The 17,469-nt window shown below is 35.9% G+C and overlaps 2 protein-coding genes across 2 annotated transcripts in view; one reads left to right on the top strand and one right to left on the bottom strand.

The window, feature by feature from the left end:
- Positions 1–3,922, top strand: part of LOC144843164 (protein dachsous-like) — a 56,400-nt gene extending 52,478 nt beyond the window's left edge. The window contains exon 19 of the mRNA XM_078699888.1: positions 148–3,922. Within this exon, the coding sequence (XP_078556014.1) occupies positions 148–2,876 (2,729 nt within the window). The 3' untranslated portion in view covers positions 2,877–3,922. The remainder of the gene's footprint in view (positions 1–147) is intronic.
- Positions 3,923–6,672: 2,750 nt separating this feature from the next.
- Positions 6,673–14,917, bottom strand: LOC144843190 (monocarboxylate transporter 13-like). Its single transcript, XM_078699962.1, has 7 exons — positions 14,540–14,917; positions 11,369–11,790; positions 10,645–10,938; positions 9,262–9,557; positions 8,686–8,911; positions 8,238–8,381; positions 6,673–7,837 (listed from the first exon to the last, which is right to left on the bottom strand). Exons 2-7 carry the CDS (start codon positions 11,658–11,660, stop codon positions 7,620–7,622), a joined length of 1,470 nt encoding a protein of 489 aa, XP_078556088.1. The 5' UTR covers positions 11,661–11,790; positions 14,540–14,917; the 3' UTR covers positions 6,673–7,619.
- Positions 14,918–17,469: the final 2,552 nt, after the last annotated feature.

The following is a 17,469-nucleotide window of genomic DNA, read 5'->3' as shown; positions in this document are numbered from 1 at the left end:
ATTAATTATTCATTATTAATGTTTTCAATCTCAATAATGAATGTGTTTAATAGCTAAATTTCAGTTGCTATTTTTACTATTAAAAAATGAATAAATATTATGCATTTAATATGATCTGACAATGAAAACATTTTATTATTTATACAGGAACCATATTTACTAACCAAACTATCGACTACAACCCATCTCAACCAGTTATCCAGTTGGTGATCACTGCTAGAGATCATGGAGACCCTCCTCTATCTGCTGTCGTTGCCGTCAGAATTCAGGTTACAGATGTTAACAATAACTCACCAGATTTTGACACTCCTCTTTACGAAGAGTCTGTACCGGAAAATAGTCCGCACGGCTCACACGTCCTCACTGTTCACGCGGAAGACAGAGACCCATCTCACGACAACAATAACATTTATTACAGTATTCTTACTGGTAATGAAGAAAACGTATTCCGCATTGATGGCAACAGCGGAGAAATAACTGTGAATGGTTTGTTAGATCGCGAGCAGAAGAATCTGTACACATTGGTAATACTTGCGACAGACCGCGGCAGTCCTCAACGGAACTCTACCGCCGAAGCTGTAATTGAAATTACTGATGTCAACGATCATAGTCCAGTTTTTCAGTTTGACGCTTATTACGCTAACATCAGCGAAGCGGCTGCTGACGATACTCCCGTACTTACAGTTTCTGCTACGGATGCCGATCAAGACGGAAATGAAATGATACGCTTTGAAATTATATCCGGTAATGACAAAGATTTGTTTAAAATTGGTACAAGATCAGGAGTGATATCGGTGAAAAGTGGGCTGGATCACGATAAAGGGACGCCACAAGTGGTGTTGTCGGTACAAGCGTTGGATGATAGCCACCCAGATCGGCGATCGAGTGAAGTCAATGTTGTTATCGATATTCTTGATGAGAACGATAACAAACCGTATTTCCCGTCGCTAATGTATATTGAAAGTTTGGAAGAGAACCAACCGGTTGGCACGCTGGTTTTTACAGCGAAAGCTTTGGATGAAGACACAGGAATTTATGGATCTTTGACATACTCGATACAAGGCGGTGACGGTCAAGAATTCTTTACAATTGATAGTCACACGGGAGAAGTTCGAACACGTGCATCGTTTGATTACGAGACTACATCTATATATCGTATTCATATTTTAGCAACCGACTACGGTGGGGAGAAAATCGGTGTACAGGCTCAAGTAGACATTACGAGCATAGATGAATACGAACCACAATTTTCCGAGTTAGAATATCAATTCAGCGTTCCGAGTGACGCGAAAAAGGGAACGTCTGTTGGTACGGTAAAAGCGACCGACGAAGATAAAGGAAAAGACGGTGATGTCCGTTATTCCTTTGAAAATATTGAAGAATATTACGTCATTAACGATACCACGGGAGTGATATCCGTCAGTAAAGATATGAGTGGGTCACGGAGAAGGCGTTCAACGAGGAAAAGACACGTACGGGAAGCTCCGCAACAAGAGGCGATTCTTGTGAAAGCTAGCAGTGGTAGGAAGGATTCGTTAGAGGCTAGAGCAACCGTAACAGTGGTTGTAGACATTCCTTCTAGCGGAGGCAGTACAGCTCCTGGTGATGTTAGTCTTATTCTGGCCATCATTTTACCATTAATATTCATTGTGTTAGTCATCTTAGTTATTCTTCTGATTCTTATGTGGAAACGTAAAAATGGACAACAGAAACCATCGAATGTTTACAGCCAAGGAAGATACTCACCGCCAGCGTACGACGCGAATACTTTCGATAGAGTTGATATGTCGCACGGTATTATGGCCAATGGCGCCTTACAAATCAGTCCTGCTGAAATACATCGTATTGGTAATCTATACGCCATGCGTGGTGCCAACAGCTCGATGGAAGTAGGCCACTTAACTCGAACCGATATTTCAGACCAATCAAATTCGGCGTCAAGTGGCCGAGGATCAACCACTGTGGAAGACGAAGAAATCCGAAAAATCAATGAAGGGTCAAAATCTGATCATTCATCAAATCAGCGTGGTACAGTTATCGATTCCGGAATTCAACACGATCACGAGGACTCCAGTTCAGTTTTGGACGATCATGATATACTGCAAAATACTAAAGTTATGAATGGTTTTCTTAGTAGTAAAAGCGTTGAGAGTATGCACGTGTTTGGGGAGGAAGGTGGAGGAGAAGCAGGTGGTGGAGTCGATATCGGGAACATCATCTACGCTAAGCTAGACGAGGTGGGTGCTGAAGAGGATGATGCTGTCATGGACGGTACAAGGTCATTTGGGTTTGATGATCACGGACAACCTTCCATGGCAGGCTCCTTAAGCTCAATCGTGAACAGTGATGAAGAGTTTTCTGGTAGTTACAATTGGGATTACTTACTGGATTGGGGTCCACAGTTTCAGCCTTTAGCGCATGTCTTTGCAGAAATTGCCAAGCTGAAAGATGATAGCGTAGCAAGGAGGCAAATAGAACAGCGTCCGCCTCAACAGAAATCAGCATTTCAACCGAAGCTCAAGACTCACCCTCCACCGTTAATCACGTCAATTGCCCAGGGACCTTTTAAACCTGTTGTGCCTTTAGCTAGTAACACATCATCTCATACAAGAAACTCTTCGCCTAGATCTCCAATATCGCATGAAAATATATTTCAATCGTTAGCAGTATCGCCGGATCTGTCGCCATCATTGTCACCTCTTGCCCCCGGGTCACCGTCCATCTCACCTCTCGTCACATCGACCGGACTGAGCTCAATGCAAACAAGTCGATGTACCTCTGGTCAAGGAACACCAGGCCGGATTATTAACCCATCGCACTACTCAGTTAGGTTACCTCCATTAAATAGTGCGGATCAAAAAGAATTTCAGATATAGTAAACGCCTTGTATTTGTACAAAATTGATAATTTTTATTTGGTAGACCTAATTTTAAAAAACAAAAATATGTGGAAACTTTTGTCCACGTCAAAGTTAGTTTAGCTTGGACAATTAAATTATGAATGACCTTAACTAAATGTGTACAGTACTTTTTATAAACCGAATTAATTTCACCCAAAATATATTTATGTAAATATTTGTCAGATATTTTAATAATTTTTTATATTGTAAAAGTTTCAACAAAATAATTTGGATACCTATTTATCAAGCCTCATAAAGCTATTAAATAAATTGTTTTCCTGATAAAATTGAATAGATTTGCGCATAATATAACTTCCAACGCGGACATTTAGAATACGATTTTTTCTATAAAGAAATTTTGATTTTTGCTTTTATACTACCGTACTTAATTAGACAAGCGCGTACTTAAAAGTAAATCTGGACATTTTTTAATTATATAACAATCCATATGTATTTTGAATGGAATTACACCTTGCTAATTTATTATGTTTAATTACCAGATTATTAAAAAAAAAAAAACTGACATTTATGATGTCATTTTAGTTATGCTATTATTATTATTACATAACATAACAAAATGTACGCCATGCCATACTGGGATGCCTATGTCTTCATTACAATGTAATTTTTTAAATAATTATGTATATTTATTACCTACTACGACGGTATATGTATTTTTGGAACTTTGTGTGAAATGTTATTATTGAACCTACATCTTATTTTTCCAAATTGAAACGGATGTTTGAGGATAGAGTGTAGTGGATTACTGCAGTAGTGTAAAAATGGTTTACTGCGGTAATGTAATATGGACTACTGCAGTAGTATGTATTAAATCGTGTTTATAGTTTAGCCTTCGTAGATTTATGTTTTATAAAGCTGCATTACGTAATCCCAAACGGACTTCCATCATAAAATGTTGGATTTTTCATCATCATGTGTGATTCTATTCCATTGAATAATTCCATAGTATATTATGATTAACATTTTTCTTTTGTAAATAAACTTTTAAACTTTGTACAGCCATTTACATTTTGTAATATATATATTTTAATACGATGAGTACAATATCGCACTGAAAGCAAGCGATGTGTTCCGACAAATTTTTATGAAGAAATGATATATTCCTGTTTTAGAGTGCCTATGGTATTCCTGTATGTGAAAATGTATGGAACGCAAATTGGGCCAATTTATTCATTACGTTATACAAAACTGATTATTTATGAGTCATCGATGCGTGTTTTTACGCTCACGTTTATTGTGCCTTGAATTGCCATTTCGTATGGTATTTAAAATAAAATATAAAATATTTGTCCTATTGATTAACGAAAGGAAAGGGTGTGAATCCGAATATTGTACATCATGATACTATGTTTTATATTTAGAGTTTCTGATCTACAGTAAATATACTTTTATTGAGCTAAGTAAACAAATTAGTACTTGTTTTTATTTCTTGTCACTTCAGCTATTTAAGATTACTGTGTTTTTTTTTTTTTTGTTAACGTAAACCATCGCGCACATGATAATTCGCGTGGCCGGTTTGGTTCCTAAAGCGTGGTTCCCACTAGCGACGCAACACAACGCAGCGATTTTTGCAGCACTGTTGCGTCGTCGGTTCCCACTTGTGATTACGCAATACAGCACTTTGCGTCAATACGTCGTTGCGTTGCGTTCTAGTGGGAACCACGCTTTATGCTTATTGTTATATAATAATTATATAGTTTAGATGACCACAAATTTGACCCTCACCCCACAGACTAAGTTGTCCAGAATTGAGATCCTGGTCCGGATTGCCTCCAAAATTTAACAGTCCTCCGTGGCCATATACTGTATCTGTGGTTTGAATTTGTTACAGATCTGTCTTGTATTTTGACGTTATCTAAACACACATCAGGCAAAAATATAACCTTGACGGAGGTGGTATAAGTGCGCGTTTCTTGGTACACTATTCGCTAAAGCGTGGTTCCCACTAGCAACGCAACGTAACGCAACCTACGCAGCGTAACAAAATGCCCTTCCAATAATTGTGTTTTCCACCGCCTGCTTGAAATCAAACCTGCGATGTTTGCAGCACTGTTGCGTCGTCGGTTCCCACTTGTGATTACGCAATACAGCATTTTGCGTCGATACGTCGCTGCGTTGCATTGCGTTCTAGTGGTAACCACGCTTTAGAGTAGGGGATCGTCTCCCGATGTGCTGATCTGGTAGGCGCTGTACTGATGGCTAAAATAGGGCCTAATCCGAATTTCCTTAGTTTGAGGACAAATATAAATACCTTGATGACTTTGTACCTTTTATAACTACGTTATACAGGGTAATAACCGCTGAAATTCTTCATTTGTAGGCCTAATGTATAACCACCCACACACAGTTTACAATCTATTATGTGCTATCGTGTCATCACTAAGTATTTTTGTTCTATACAATTTATACGAATGATGATAAAAAGTGAAAATAAAGAGTGAAAGCGAATTGCCCCTTATTCGGTGTTGTTTTGTACAGTATACAATATTAGTCACAATGCACCTCTAATGCACTGAAATTGTCTGCTTTACAGTTAGTCGCCAAAACTGTTAAGAATTAATCCTGTGACGTATGTGATTAGATTCCCAGGTACGTAATGAGTTCACGAATATTGTCCATTACCAATCATTCGTAAATTCTTCAATGTGTAACATAACTATAAATGATTTACATATTTAATTTTGGTGATGCCTTTTATGGATATCATTTTAAGTTTTTGCGAAATTGATCGAAGAGAAATGTTTAAACAAACTGGGATCCGTGTGTTAAGGGAACGCTGTGCTTGGTCCTCCCTCGAAAGGGGAGGTTCGCATCCAGCCCAGTCCTCCCCTAAATTTGTAAAATTAAATAAACTTTTGTAAACTGATATTTAAAATTGTATTGTTTGTAGACTTGACCCGAGTCTGTATTTATTGTCTTTTTTCTATACGTAATTCGGAGCTCCAGTAGGATTCGTATGAAACGCCATTTGTACAAAAATATTTAACTCTTTCAGTACAGTACTAATGGATGACTTTTGTATTTGAGTCGTTAAGCGCCATTTACACTAGATACGACACGACAACGACATTCCTAGTGTAAATGGCGCTTTACTCTGATCTTGCAAACCCCTGCAAATATGCCAATATTTATCGCTGTTTTTAATATTTTGACCAAGCTTTTTATAGAGATCTGAAAGTAAGGTCAAATTAGGCTATTGTATAACTTTTTATTGATTTAATAAACTGTGTATTTCTATTTACATTTTACAATTCATTGAAGCCAAGGCTAAAGTATCTAACAACACTGTCAATTAATTCCAATATTAATCCCCTGACAAAAGTACTGTATTATATTAATTTTCCGATTGAATTAAATATTTTCTCTAAAATGTACACAATAGGTGAACACGGTAACGAGTCAAATATTAATCAATATAACTTAATTTGATAGCACACCTAATGTGTTATTTGATTTGTTGATTGCGTATAACAATAACAATAGACCTATAATAATTGATTATTCTCAAAATAAAGAATAACTCCAATATTGTTTTACTATTGTTTTATTATGATACTCGGTACGTGCATTATTATGGAAATAAAACAATATTGGAGTTTATTCTTTATTTTGAGAATAATCAATTATCAATCAATTAGTATACTTTTAATAATAGTAGGGCCCTAAAGCTTAGTTCCCACTAGGACGCAACGCAAGGACGTAAGCGCAACGCAAGCGAGTTGACCAATCACAAGCGAAAATTCGGATAATACATCGATTGTGATTGGTTAAATTTCTTACGTCGCGTTTACGTCGTTGCGTTACGTCCTAGTGGGAACCAAGCTTTAGATGCCACCGGTACAAATATTTCATAATAATTTGGCTTAACTAACACCTTTGTTGCTTGTTAGTTGTTAGTTGTTAGTTAGTTAATGAAGCCGATGATAGCCTATACTGTTTGCTATTACATAAACATTTCTGAATAAGAAAAAAATCAGCCTTAGTGTTACCCGCCGTTTTGTAATAATAACAATTTTATGCTAAAATACACTACATTGGAACTCATAGCTCCCTCTATTCAGGGGTCGCGCGGATCCCGAAAGTGTTCCCTTAAAGATGTATTGTCCCCCAAAAAAATGAAAAATGAAGATTATTAAAATCAAACCTCGAATATGCCATCACTTCCGTAGAAAAAAATCCCGAAAAAAAATGTTTTCACTTATAAAATTACAAAATAAACAGTTAAATTCAACCAAAAACCCATTGGCTGCCAGCCAATTTGACTATTTTTTGCTTTAAATTACAGTTTCAGGTAAATAATTTGTTTTCCTATCCAATTTTTGGTGAAAGTGAATAAGTATTATGTGACATTAAAATGGCATATTCAACAAACACATTTCAAAAAATAATTTTTTTAGGGGACAATACATCTTTAATAGGGGATAGAACGCCGCACTCGAGTAAGCACGTCACTCAAATAATTAGCATTCCGCATTCCTTCAGTAGTATACAACATTACATCTCTTGTTTTTTACTAAAACATGAAAATTGTTATGCTTATAAAAAAATAACTCTTGTCACAAAGGCACCTCAATTTCCTTTCATTACATAACTTATTCCTAATTGAACTATCTCGTGCACCATTGATTTCAACACAATTAGAAGGCATCCTAGACCAATACCAAATGAATTGTAACAACTATTCTATGGAAATGTTTGGCTATATAACCGACACATACGTGTAGATAACAGATCGTTTTAAATGGGGACTTGCGTTTATCGCGTGTTGTACTTTCATTGGTTCATTCAGTAAATTGTGTCTTTTCTTTGTTTTTCTATAAAATATAAGAATCAAAATGAGACTGGCTGCAAACGACAACTGACCACCGCAGATATAAAATGATGTTTCATAGGAACCAGTTTTATCGTAGCTAACACCTAAAACAAAAACACAAAGAAATGTCAAAATATAGGTAAAAAATATAATTTCAAGTATCAGCACTCGTCGATTTTGTAAGAATGCGCAGATGTTGTTGAGAGCTCTGTATTTCTCGAACATCAGAACCCAACCTTAGCTAACAAAAATTCGTTTCACAGGAAAAATGAAGGATTCTTACTGTTATAGTTTGGCGCCAATTAATTTGCAGATAGTCTGTATAGATAGTCCATAGACCATGAAAGTCTACACTACCAATATTATACCAAAAAAAGTGTAATATGCCCAAATATGGCGGTGATATGACATTATCATGTCTATATATGGGCACATCACATTTTTGTGTCACATAAAGTGTGATAGTGTAGACAGAGCTCTAATGATCATAGAAAAAATACTTACCTCCTACAGAGCTGCCAAGAAGCGTCCCTAATCCCATAGCAAAAATGACGTTCGTTAGAGCTTCGATCCCTCTTCCGACTCCGAACGTTTCCAAGGCAACAGGATATTGCATAGTAAATAGTACACCTCGGGATATTCCAAGTACTGAAATTCAATCATTTAAATTTAATTATTATTTTTTTTTTTTCATACACATCCAACAGTCAGTAACTCGCCAATTACAGGATGGATACACTATTTAATAAGTTATCATACTTATAAACTAAATCTCATTTTAGGCTTAGGGAGTGGAGTTGAAAGAGTCGGGAGTTACAACCCTGGCTACAAGGCCAGGATTGAACCCTGGACATTGGGATTAGAAGGTAAGTACAGCTCCACTAAATATTTTGTGAAAATAAAATTGTATACAGAATTTTCCCCAAAATATATTTCTACTTTATGAACTTACTTATTGCATAGACGACCATTAATTCGAAGGTTTTAATAAATACTAAACAAAATGTAGGGATAGCACCGACTACACAGGCAATTACTAAGGTATAAAGGCGGGAACATGGCAGACGATCTCCAATCAAAGATGAAAGTAATCGTCCTATACCGTCTGCCGCACCAAGTATCGTTGCAACTAAACATCCACTCGATTCGTCGATTCCAATGGATGACATGAAACTAATCTGTGAAATAATAGAGTCATTATATTAGGTTAATAATCTTTATACTATAATGCTCCATTCTAAAAAAGTTATGCCCTAAAGACTTTTAAACTGCGCAATGTATTGGAATGAGGGATGACACATGTCAAAGGTTTACTTGGAATTAGACCTGTAACGCACCTAACTATAGTCTGGTGGTATGCGGTTCGCTAAGACCTTAGGTGGAGTAACGCCCCTACCTTTATGCATAGTCTTATCTGGGGTTGCGGATCGTTGGGACTTTGGGAAAGCACCGGTGGGCTTAATCGAGTGAATAAGATGATATTTTAAAAGCACAAATATGTGGAAATATGACTTTTAAAGAAACTTACTAAATTAATATAGTGAAAAGCGCACGCTATGGAATATATTGTGACGGCTGAAAAGAGTAGTAACATCTCGACAGTCACAAATATATTAATATATTTCCAGACGTCATGACCTTTCTTTAGATTGTCTTCATCAGCTTCGATGTCTTTAGTGGTTACGAGGTCATGATCAGGCTCTTTTAACGCAAGGCATGACGGGAAGCACATCACAGCCAATGCTATGGCTAAAGTTCGTAGCATATGCCTCCAACCAATGTTGATAATTAGTATTCCGAGAAATGAATTTAACGTAAGAGTTCCTGTAACAGACGAGACAATAGCTGTAAGCACTCTATATATCCCTCCCTGGGGTTACGGTCGGTAAAGCTGTATATCATTCTGTAAAGCTCTGTCTACACTATAAAAAAAGTTTGACAAAAAAAAATATGGTAGTAATATGACATCACCATATCAATATATGGGCACATCACATTTTTTGTCACATAAAGTTTGATAGTGTAGACAGAGTCAAGAGTTAAGTCAGTCAGTCAGAAAAAAAAAACATAGAATAATAAATCAACTAATCATTAACACGTGGACGTAAATACTATCGATACAATGTTACACGTAGATCATGAATATATTTGTTTTATTTCACATTTTTTGCACATAGTAAACCGAAATTATTTCTGTATTTTTACATTCGCACACATTACAAGTCGGCTTACAGAACTTCAGTTTAAACTCAAATTAAAGGACTTAAGCTCAGAATAGTTCTACTACCAAGTTTAAAGGATATTTCCTGGTTAAATTTCTATTGTTATAACATATAAACCAAACACTGATAATAGTAGGCCACGTTTTTTTAAAGGGGCTTCTTCACCACGGAAAAAATAAGTGGGGTTATTATTTGTTATGTTGTAGCAAAGGCTTCTTATTAAACAATATGCATTTTCAACACGGATCTACCCTTAATCACTTGATAGTGTACAGTAAAGCCTACTGTAGCATTATTAACAATTCATCCAGGTACGTCGTCGTATGATGTGGGATGCTCGGATTTATTTATAATCTAACCAGATGTTTTCCAAATGATTTACATGTTGTATTCATAGATCACGTTCAAGATGAATGTAAACTGTAAATTCATCAGGTAAACAGGTCAACAATGTCATAATTAATCACATATTAACAATTAATTAATAATTAATGCTTTCATGCACCCCTAGCATGTAAGTGGACTTGACAGTTTAGAATCAAGTACACTTCGTAATTTTGCTTATCACATTAGCATCATCATATTGCCGTCTGCGCGCCATAAACAATTTGACGCGCGCGCTCAAGTTATGATGAAAATACGTCTTTTATACGCGCGCGTAAACTTTCTGATAATGTAGAGAAACATACCAACTGTCATTCCGAACAATGCCAATCCACCAGCGGCGGCTGAATGACCTTTGAAGTAGGCCGCCACTGCGTTCACACACGTGTTAAAAACTAATGCAGTTCCCGTGCCGAACAGCACGCCAAATGTGCCAAACATATACGGTATCGAGGTGACAAAAGACGTCAGAACCAGGCTACCTGTACACATGCTAATTCCTATAAACGCTGTGTATCGGAAACCGATAAATTCAAACATAAGCCCGGCGAATGGTGAGAGTATTCCACCAAGACCTTGGCCTAACGATCCAACCCATCCTGTAAGATAAATGAATATTTGATCAATATAAGCTTACATTTGTGTTATAAGAAGTTGAGCGCGGAATCATTCGTTGTGAAACCTATAGTCTAGGTTCTAGACAAAAATTAGTAAAAAGATAACCATTTTGGCATATATGGCGTTTCATACGTTTAATACTTGAGCTCACATTTTCAGAAAAAAATCTAAACGTCGACTGGTAGACTAATAACATAAAATAGACAATAACTACAGATAAGACTAGGGAAAAGTCTAGCTGAAACCGTGCTCTCGGGTTCTAAAGGCGCTCCCCCGAGTTGCACAGTTGTAATTTGACTATTTTAAGGTGTGTTTAATTTAACCACCCCTTCAGTTGCCCCTGGATTCACTCCTTATTGAGGCTTTATAAGATGTACAATATGCACTAAGTTAAACGTTTAATTTACTTACCTACGGAAGTTTCACTCGAGTTGAAAGTGTCACGCAACGAAACGAACATAGCACCAAACGAAAACAGCGTTCCATACGTAAAAAAATGAAGTGTAAATGCTGCTAATGTTAAAAACCATCCCCAAGTCACCGTCGGAAGTCTGACACACGTTTTACCAGACGCATTGTTACAATTTGAATGTACTGTCTGTTTTACAGTTGTATCCGACTTTTCGTTGCGTTTTGGAAGAAGTCCATCATCATCCGGTGACTTTAGTGGAAGCCATACCTGTCGTTCGTCACCGTGCATCATGCGAAAGATTAGTTTCCACAGTGGTTAATTCCAGGTGTCAATTCCAGGTGTCTACAGAAGAAACGATCTCATGTCATATTCCCGTATGTGCAGGTCGACAGTAGTTACTGCATATGTTGTAGTATAAACTCTGAAACAAAATAATACTTTTGTTTACTTACTTCTCAATGTTGTATAAATAAAAAAATAAAAAAAAGTGTATAGCATGGTATAAACGTAGATCTCGAGTACAGCAGCAGTGAAGTCAACTGTCAATGACAGTCATGTATCTTCAACAAGAACAGTAACTTTACCTGTTATATACACAACTGAGTTACTGTTGACGAAATTAATTAAAAACGATTAAAAGCAGTAAATGTCATTGGAGCGAGGCAATCCGTTTGTTAAAACTTAGTACGCCTTTAATATCTAGAATAAAGCCATACTTAAGTATGTTCGTTCTTTCAAGATGGTAGGCCTCTATTGATTATTCTTTTTTGAATCAAGGACAACTTTTACTGTGAATGGCGAAATTAATAGAATCCACAATACACCACAGAGCGATTAGGTGGGCTTTTTGGGCATGTCAACGGCCGTGTCTTTATGTTAAGACCATCACGGAAGAGCACCCTTTTATGAGTAGACCCTGCTCATCGGTCCCGTTCGTTCGATAGCTTTGGATGTCATGCATCGCTCGTCACACCCCCCTCCCCCCATGATTGTAGGAGGTCTGTTACAGAGTACAGAACAGTCCTAAGCATCATAACCTTCTTCATTGATACGAGATAGTGACACTGTAATGCACGGTTTATCAAACAATTTACGCTCAAAAGGTTCATGTTTACTTTTTTGTTGTTTGCCATTCTATTCAAGTTGTGACGTTGTGCCTTCAATACTCGTCGTACCATATAGATTCAAATGTTAACTAGATTTGAACTCGTCACTACGGACGAGTTAGGTTATCCGCAGCGCAAAGGCCACGTCATACGTTAGAATATTGCAAACTGAAAAACGATTATGCCATTAAAACAATTTCAGTGTGCTCTCTATTTTGTGTCACGTCTAAGTATATACAGTATACACTATATACTGTATACATACTACATACAGTGCCGTATAGGTAAAAATAAGTGATCAAAGTTATTTACGCTTTTGAACATGATGACGTCATCACAATTTAAAAAAAGGTGAATCATGCGAATGGTAATTGATTGACCTAGACAATATTAAAAAAAATGGGGAAATGGAATACGGATAAGTGGAGATGCGCTCTATTAAATGTGATAAGCTATGACGAAAGATACAAAAATCATATATTTTATATTCAAGTGGCCATACGATGACGTCACAATGTCCGGTTAGCCATATTGATTCATGATTTGATATCTACAACTCATCAACTTCCAGAATCTGTAATTTTAAAAAATGTCACCACGTAGTTTGAAATCTATGACATTTTAAAAAAAGGCATAATTTGACAAATTTTTGAACTTTTTCATCAAAAACGCGCGCAAATTGTTCAATTTAACGTGCTCGTATGACGTGATTTTAAGTCAAAATTGTTTGAAAGTTGGTAAAATTACTAGAAAAGGCTGGAAAAACAAAAATCAAGCCAAAAAAATTGTTTTTGCGCTACGTGCGCACGCGCGCGTAAAAAAAATTTTTGAAATGCTCAAAATGACATGAAACGCGTAGAAAGTTGATTAGAAATTGATTTTTCGCATTTTTAAATTTTAAACGCGCGTGCGCCCGTAACTTTCTTTAAAAAGTGCCATTTTTAATCCATAGAAAGTTAGCGCATGATATAAATTACACTTTTGCCAAGTTTCAATTTAAATTGTTTTTTGGTTTTTAATCTATGGTAAATACGCGAAATTCACAAAATCACGCGTAACTTACGCGGCGCAACTCTATAGTCAAAAAACGAAACGTCCTGCACATCTACAGCTACAGGTCAATCTTATGACAAAGTTACACAATCTTATGTTGGCCAGAATTAGAGATACGCTGCCAACAAAATTCAGGGAAAGAAAGAAGAATAACATAGAAAAAAAAAAAAAAAAAAAAAAAGATCCTGACAATAACAAGGGGTTATCCGCCAAGTGCGGATAACCAATAAACAACATAAAGATTAACTTCAATTCAATTGACACTCGGTGGCCGATGATTGCCCTTCACTGGTCGCAAATGCACGTTCAAAATAAAATTAAGGTACTAGAAATAATATTACTGCAACATCATTTTATCCATTATGGCATATGCACCGATGCACTTACCGTCGTTTTTTAAATTATATTTTAATACCGGTGTTCGACAAAATATTCGAAAAGCTTACTTACAATAAAGAAGGGCTTGTCCTTGGTTTATTTTGTCTAATCATGTAGATAATGGTTTAATGAAGTTTAGTTCAGACTTAAAAAAAATCTATATACTGAAAATGTATTAATTAATTTAGAAGTAATATAGATGAGGAAATCTGTGAGAATGAGAGCTGCTAAAACCAAGATTCGAACCCGGAACCATGCATAGGCCTAAATTTAAACGAACCGAGTATTACGCAGTCCCAGTATTTTTAAATCAGTGTGTTATTGGTTTCCCCTACAAAATTAAATTTGCAGATTAAAAAAGAAAAAGTATCTCGATAGCTAGGTTTCAAACGCTATGCTAGGTACTATACAGGTTTCAAAATCACCTACATACAGCAGGCCCCCAAAGTGTATGCATTATTAATGTGTTGCACTCTTTAATTCGCTGAAACAATGTCACCTATGACCTATATTATAGGATCGATTATATTACAGTATGTAAATATATTATATCTAGGCCTATAAATCAAAAAGTACAGTATGTGCTATATTCATAACTGTATATTATATAATATATAAAATCTTCAGACTTACCGGTTTGCATATCCCAAAGTACGTACGTGTCAGGTAACTTGCATATAGGCCTATATAATCTTGTATATCAATTTAATATACTGTGTTTAATAACTGGGCTTATTATTGACTTAGCAAACCGTACTGTGATGTTGCGCCACCATTAAAGGTCACCATCACAGCCCATTGTCTGCTGATGGCAAATAATCAGTCTAGTCCTGGGAATAATATAATAATTAATCTGGAAAAAAGCCGAAGAAAAAATTTAAAACGTCTGAAAACAAGGTGTACTGCAGTGTTGGTATATTTTCCAATTCGTTTGTTATTATAGCATCCAGAAAAACAGAATTACAGAATTCGCCGACCGCTGCACTGTTGCGAATAGTTTCTCTTCATACATATCTGAAGGCCCATTGGCTGATAATAACTTTATAATAGAGAAATTCCAGTGTGAACCCTAGTTAAACGGAATGTTCCATTTTGTAGGGTGTACGTTTATGTCACCGATGATTAAATGCTTCTAAAAATTAAATCTGCAGTAAACTTGAATTGAATTTAATAGGAAGTAAATCTCACACGTTTGTTATACTTATCTGAATGGTCGATACGATTATACGCATAGGGAGGATGATGTTTTATTATCAACCTGGTTGCGATAATGGACGAGTCTATCTATGCTGTTTGCAACACGGGAAATTATTATCGATATTGCATTTGTCTGGGAATGTAAGTGTCAAATACATTACCTATCGCTACAATGAACAGCAAACAATATTTTCAGGCCCTGTATTTTATTTGCTTAATCTCGTGTACTATTGCTAAATCTGTTGCCTTGATAGGCCTAAAAGTTTAAATAATGTATATCAGAGTACCTCAATCCAACCCTCAGTTCCTTTTATTATTAAGTATATGAGTCGATACGTTAATATAAAATTATTGAATCTATTTACTTTCATTATGCACTCAAGCCCCCTTCACATTTACTTTGAAGGGCAACGCGTATATGGCCCGTTCATATTCCTACATAAAATGTAGGGCTAGGCTTACATAGTGGAAGTGTTTGTATCTAAACAGGTAATTCCTTCAAAGACTCCCAAGGCCAAAGTGAAAATAACAATACAGATACAGACCTATGGCAACTAATCTTCTGAATAATAGGACGAAACTCAGGTATAATCTGTAAAGTGTGTAATGGTTTAGAAGACATTCAACATTTTCTATTCCATGTAACCAACTCAATGGTTCTTGAATATAGTGTCCCTTCCTTTAATGAGTACATGCGAAAATCTACCTATGGTTTCATGCAACGTATGTTGAATAGTGGTTGAACATCCTTGTTGCTTGTGTTTGCAAACATGCTCCATAACTCCAAAATGCATTGTAGATGGAGAAGCATTCTATATACTTAAGTTTAGAGTTTTTCTTTTTCTGTTTATAAGTTTAATAATATGGATGATATTTCCGAAATAACAAGAAATTGAATTGAATTAAATGGCATAGGATTGAAGAATATACCAAATTAGAATATATGTTAATCGATGTCAATCATTTAGATGTATGGGAAGATTTTATCTCTGGTGACCTGAACACCAAATTAAATCTTGTATTAGGTGGAACTGATAACTACTAGTATATGTATGACGTCGATTCCATATCAAATGTCTTTGATCGTTGCTGTTAAAAGAGCATGGGCACATAGATGTGTTGTTCAGCCGAGTAATGTTCATATCAATTAAACCAAATGATCTATCTCTTTATAGGGTTAGGTCTACATTATTGTTGCCTAATTCATTTTATATTGTACCGTTCCTAACTTATTCTATATGTTTAATTCTTGTAGTCGAATTGTTTTGACATGTTGACCTCGACTTTTTATTGTATATTTCTTATGGATGCACCTTCCATTTGGTCGAGTGCCACTCATTGTAAAAGTGTAAACTCAAAATAAATTATTATTTATTCACTTTGAAGGGCAACGCGTATATGGCCCGTTCATATTCCTACATAAATATAGGGGATAGGCTTACATATTGGAAGTTTTTGTATCTAAACAGGTAATTCCTCCAAATACCCCAAGGCCAAATTGAAAATAACAATACAGGTATACAAGTCTATGGCTACTAATCTTCTGAATAATAAGACGAAACTCAGCAGCACTCCTTCACATGTATTGAAATGTATTGACAATTGTGAGTCGAAGGATTTTTGTTGGTGATTCCTCTGTATAGGCAGTATCACGTGTACAAGTTATATAAAATGTTATTGTAAAATAAAAGTAATAAGTTTAATCTACTACGTAAGAAGTACATTGAACTCAATTTCTCTAATTTTAACTTTGTGCCAACACGTAATCATAGATTATCCAATCATCAATCATATAGGGCCTACTTCTATTAGCTAAATGCAGGGTATATAAAACAAATTTCACCGAATTCGTAAAAGTGACGAATTAAAATCTATTTTTTGTATTGCTTATATCAAACAAAATGCAACTACATTTGTTTTTGTGTTGTGACTGAAAATTCTGAAAGTCTGAAAATAAACATAAATTGTTATGATGTATCATGACCTGTATTCAGAAACAATAGAGAAGTGTGAAAATACATGTCGAAAAAAGAGAATTTTAATTTAACTAAACGTGGGCCAGACACTTCCTAACCATTCATCTAGGTAAACAAAGACGTTTGACATTTCACCATTGTCCCCAACATCTAAGGTCAATGGCCGTTTATTATTATACTTGTTTAATGTCCTGTGACCTCATGATTCAGACACGGTTGACCAGTGGCTGGAAACGGTTATGCAATAAGAAACATCCTCAATAGTTTGTTAGAGAAAACAATGTCATGGTTGAGACTCTGTCTACACTATCAAACTAGTTTGACGACAAAAAAATGATGTACCCAAATATGGCAGGGATATGCCCAAATATGGTAGTGATATGACATCAT

This window comes from Antedon bifida, chromosome 5 (assembly GCF_963402885.1).
Source record: "Antedon bifida chromosome 5, ecAntBifi1.1, whole genome shotgun sequence".
Classification (NCBI taxonomy): domain Eukaryota; kingdom Metazoa; phylum Echinodermata; class Crinoidea; order Comatulida; family Antedonidae; genus Antedon; species Antedon bifida.
Note: the sequence above shows the minus strand (reverse complement) of the source record. Positions and strands in the feature narration are given on the sequence as shown.